At 41.4% G+C, this 5,389-nt stretch overlaps 1 protein-coding gene across 2 annotated transcripts in view; it reads right to left on the bottom strand.

Moving 5' to 3' along the window:
• GALC (galactosylceramidase) overlaps positions 1-322 on the bottom strand; it is a 62,750-nt gene extending 62,428 nt beyond the window's left edge. Inside the window, exon 1 of one of the 2 annotated variants that reach the window (XM_008073756.2) lies at positions 26-322. In XM_008073756.2, coding sequence (XP_008071947.2) covers positions 26-280 — 255 coding nt within the window. In that variant the 5' untranslated portion in view covers positions 281-322. The remainder of the gene's footprint in view (positions 1-25) is intronic. The other variant, XM_008073757.2, reaches the window with a different exon arrangement.
• Between the last annotated feature and the right edge of the window lie 5,067 nt (positions 323-5,389).

The following is a 5,389-nucleotide window of genomic DNA, read 5'->3' as shown; positions in this document are numbered from 1 at the left end:
CGCGCGGCCCCCGTCCGCCGCTCACCCCGCCGCCGCTGACCGCGCCGATGCCGTCGAACTCCCGGCCCAGCCCGTCGGAGTCGTCGAGCACGTATGCGCCGCCGGGCGCCAGCAGCGTGCACAGCAGCAGGGCCTCCGCGGCGCGGACCGCCAAACCCGCGGCAGCCGTCATGACTTTCATTCGGCGTTGCCGGGAAGCCTTGAGCAGGCACTCAGCCATTGTGTGGGTCACATGACTCCGGTGCGTGGGGAGGGGAAGGCGGGGCCCGGTAGCCGCCATGATGGAGGCGGGCGCGATGCTGCTGACGCCGATGCCGCCATCTTGAGTGTGGGCGACAAGACGCTGGCGCATGTGCAGTAGTGTTGAGACGGGAAAGGCGAACATTTTTGTCTCTCCTGGTCTCACCTGCTGGGACGCTTTAGAGAAAGCGGGGTGAGTGAGTGTCCAAGACTTCCCGAGGGGAGAGCGATGAGTTGCCCTGCCATGGCCCCTCTCCAGCATCTCAGGGCACATCTGTCTCGTCCCAGTCGGTGGCAGGACAAGAAAAGGCCCAGGCTCGGAGCCCCTAACCAAGTCCCTGTTCAACTGTCACCCTGCTGGCATCACTTAGCTTCCTGAGTCTGAGTTTTCTCTTATGCAGGATGAGTTGAGAAGAGCAGAGGCATGGGAAACATACGATTAAATGAGATAAAAGTAAAACATAAGCACCCAAGTAAATCCTAGTTGAATGCATCAAACACTTGGCAAACGAGATTTGAAAAGCTTCATTCTGGTAATTACCGGTCTGTCCGTGGTTTTTAACCTGGATAGAGTTAAAGAATATGCCACCCCAAATACACTACTCTGGCGTATTGACTATTTTGAGGTAAAGGCACTTAAAAAAGAAAAAAATTGCAAGCACAAGATCACTCTGACCATTATTCTGTTTCTTAAAAGCAGGAGATGACATTTCCATGTGAAAGATGTCTTGCCTACAAAATAACATTATTATTATCAAGGAGGTAAAGTGGAAGTCCATGGAAAACTTTACAAACAAATGTACCCTTATCTTCCTGCTCATTTCTCTACCCAGTCGGCATCCCTAGTCCAAGCCCCTTACCACATTTCACAACTTAACTATTTTTTGTCCAATTTAGTATCCAAGCAATTGGCTCTGCTTCTTTGCGTCTTCATTTCCTATAAGGGCTCCTGTGCCATATAAAATTTCAACAGGTTTGTGTGCTTCTCTCTTGTTAATCTGTCTTAAGTGAATGTAATACTTGGGACCAGCCAAGACCCTAAGAAATGATGGAATTTTGCCTCCTCATACAGCCTATTCAATCTTCAACTGTCAGTTGAAATGATTCCAGACAGACATCCCAAATTAGTAGGAAAGTTATGAATTGCTCTGGAATTTCTACTACATCGATCACTGGCCTAGATTTGATAGTCCCTTGTTATTGGAGCAAATTAAAGAGATTCTTAGAGGCAGCAGAGAAAGCGTTTATGATCCGAAAATTTTCTTTCACCGAAGCATGGAATTGATTATCAGTACCTTCACAAGCCCCTGAGACAACAAAATGGCAAGAAGAAGACCCAGAGGTCACATGGGTCTGCAAAATTCTTTTTGGAATCTGATTATTTTGCCCCTTCACCACAAACCTACGTTTCAAGGCTGCAGTTATACTTGGAGGTCAAATCTCTAGGCAATCCCATAAACACCCTCCTCCGGCCCTCTGCTATCCCTAGGTTCTTAAAAACAGACTAGCTGTGCTTGTTCTTTCTCTCTTTTTTAAATTTAAACTTAAGTTTACTCTAGGCCTATCCTGGGACAGTCATCTCAACATAGTTATTCATAGTGCTCCTTTCACCCTCAAAACTGTTCTGGTTTGGAAAAGTTATACAGTTCCCTATGTGTGGCCCACTTATTTTCTTTAGTTTCTTCAGCACATATCTGAACTCTCTGCCTTCCCACCACCACCATGCTATAATACAAGTCAGTAATTATCCAGCTCTATACAAGGGGAACCCAAAAACCTTGGAATTATCTTTTGAGAGCAGGACTCTTTTAGTACAGGCTTCCCCCACTGGGTCAGTATTCTAGGAACCCATCGGCATCAGTGTACCAACTAACATTGTTGTGAGAGACTGCATTTGGCTTCAGTGGATTTTTTTCTCTTTTTTTGGATTCTTTCAACATGTTTGCCCATTTTATGATGGGTGAACGTACCCACTCACACTATGCTGAGATTTCAGCAGTTTTTAATCAAAAATGGCATGACTACCATGCCCCACCCTCCCTATTCACCTGATCCCACCCCTGGCTATTTGTTTGTTTGTTTGTTTCCATGATGGAAAACGTCATCAAAGGGAAATGTTTTGCTGATGTGGAAGAGGTGAAACAAAAACAGCAGAAGCACTAAAAGGCATCCAAATGGATGAGTTCAAAAACTGTTTGGAGCAATAGAAAAAGTGTCTCGATAGGTGCATTGCATCAAATGGAGAGTACTTTGAAGATGACTGAAGTTTAAGCATACAAGAATAAATATACAATTTTTTATAAATAAATTCTGAGTTTTGGGGGGTCCCCCTCATAGATTTCTTTGCAGACCTCATTCTGGTCCATTTGATCTCACATGATATCTTAAGCATGTGCTGAAGCACCAAGGGTGCAAACCAGGGTAACCACTCTATCAGTTGAATGTGAACCACCCTGAAATAGCATGTAAGGGGCACATCATAATAGGCCACATGGAAAATTCCAAGGTGATAACAGAGGAACATCCTATACACATGGAATTAGGGAGTGGAACCAACGCCTAGCATATGTTAATCTGTAGCACAGCACTGCACCTAATACTTGGAAGACATACCACAAATATGTGTGCGTTGTGTGACATCTGCAGAAGAGGGACCATAGACTCTAACAGAGAAGGTGGCCTCACCCCAGGAATTCCCACTAGTTCTTATTAGTTCAGATATCAAAGAAGCTGCTTACCAATAAAACATTTGCTGTCTCTAATTTCTGATCTATACCCAGAAGATCATTAAGCCAGAAAGTTTCTAATAAAAGGCCTATAAATACAAGCTGACAAAGTGATCTTTGTAGTACTAGGCACTGCACTCAAATTTGCTAAAGATGTGAGATCAAGGGAAATGGCAGTTATCAGACAAGTGATCATGTGCTTGACTTCCCTTGCATTTGTGGTTTCAGGGTCGGGGAGATAAACAGAGGGTCTCAGTTCTCAAATTTCAAATGAATTTTAAAAAGTAATGACAATTTTTCTATCTTTTTTTCTTTAATATGGAACACTTCAAGAATTTACCTGTCATTTCTTCACCACTATATAACGCATTCATGTAACCAAAAAAAAAGCCATTTGTACTTCTAAATCTATTGAAATTTTTAAAAAGGAATTTACATGTCATCCTTGTGCAGGGCCATACTAATCTTTTCTGTATCATTACAAATGTATGTGTTGCCAAAGTGAGTGTGACAGTTTTTCTTCTAAGTCGCAAGTGTTTCTGACTATGACAACTACACTTCAGCCACTACAAATCTCTCTTTTTTCTAAAATAAAAAATGTGATCAAAATCAGATGGTCTCTTGAGAAAGACAAGACATGTTATCTTTTATTGAAAAGTTACTGATACAATCTGACAGCAGTCTACTGTCTCATTTTTTTAAAAAAAGGCTTTACTTTGGAAAATCTGATAAGACTGTCAAAAACTCGAGGGCAGAGGCAAAGTCTTTTGTCTCGTTGTACTTTCCAAGTACAATGTTGAAACTGTGGTAAGTATTCACATATATTAGTTGAATTGCACTTTAAAAATTAAATGATCACACAAAAGGATACAATAAAAAATATTATTTACAAAAGGAATTGGAAACAATTCTTTTTTTTTTTTTTTTTTTTAAGTTAGAGTCTCACTCTGTCTCCCAGACTGGAGTGCAGTGGCCGCTCCCGGCCACCGCAGCCTCCACCTGCTGGGCTCCGGCGATCCTTCCGCTTCAGCCTTCCAAGAAACAATTCTTAAAGTAGGAGTCATCTAGGATAAGAAAGGGTAAAGTATTTTCTCTTCATGAACTATCTGGTAACATCTACTGTTTATCTATTCTCTCAGCTCCGGACATAAGTTTCTTGATTACAAGTGTTCATTGTATTGCCCTATTCAGTGACTTCTGTCTGTATACTTTAAGGGGTTGTGTTAACTCAAGCCTTTATATCAACAAAATGAAAATAGCTCAGAGGACGGAATTCACCTAATAAAATAAATTATATATTGTTAATTGAACATTTTCTTAAATATTACTACAAATAAAAGTGGTTGTCACGAAGATGAGTATAGTATAGTTGTTAGAATATTGCCCCTGAAGCCGGGCTGCTTGACCTCAGATCCACATACCACTTACTAGCTGTGGGATTTTGGCCAAGTTGCCTAACCTGTTCAGTTTATCCATCCATAAAGACAGCAATGGCAATGTGTTGACAGGAAGGTTAGACAAGTTATTGCTCGTACAGCACCTAGAAGAGTGACCATTACATACTATGTGTTATATGAGTGCTTTTTACAAGGGGGACCCCCAAAACCTGGAATTTATTTAAAAATTGTGTATTTCTGAAACAAAAGGCTAAAATACACCCATAGGAAAACACTAGAAATCATAAAGTTTACAGTCTTAATGAAACACTAACACAATAAAGTAAATAAATAAAGCAACCAGATGACAAGTATGATGAATAAAATAGTATGTCACATATCATTATTAATTCTGAACATAGTCTCAATACCCCACTAAAAAGATGTAGACTGGCAGAATCAATTAAAAAACACAACCCAAATATCTGCCACCTTCAAGAGAACCACGTAATTCACAGACTCCTACAGATTCAAGGTAAAGGTGTGGGGAAAAATATTCCCTGCAAATGGGAACCTTCCCTCCCCAAAATTGTGTATTTATTCTTACATGTTTAAGCTTCAGGCACCCTCAGAGTGCTCTTTGTTTGATGCAATTCACCTATCGAGATGCTTTTTCCACTGCTCCAAACAGTTTTTAACTCATCCGTTTTGATGCCTGTTAGTGCTTCTGCTGGTTTTATATTTCACACAAGCAAAGCATTTCCCTTTCAGGACTTTTTTCATCTGAGAAACAAACAAAAAGTCACTAGGGATGGGAGCAGGTGAATAGGGAGGGTGGGGCACGGGGTAATGCCAGTTTGGGTCAAAAAATGCTGAACACTAAGCAACGCAGTGTGGGCAGATACACTCATAAATTATCCATTATGAAATGGGCAAATGAGTTGAAAGAATCTCCAAAAAAAAATTCACTGAAGCCAAACACAGCCTCTCCCAACAACACTAGTTGGTACACTGATGCTGATGGTTTCTTAGAGTACTTACTTAGCG

This window comes from Carlito syrichta, unplaced genomic scaffold (genome assembly GCF_000164805.1).
Source record: "Carlito syrichta isolate Samal-C Ts95f unplaced genomic scaffold, Tarsius_syrichta-2.0.1 Scaffold316060, whole genome shotgun sequence".
Classification (NCBI taxonomy): domain Eukaryota; kingdom Metazoa; phylum Chordata; class Mammalia; order Primates; family Tarsiidae; genus Carlito; species Carlito syrichta.
This window is presented reverse-complemented; position numbering and strand designations above follow the sequence as displayed.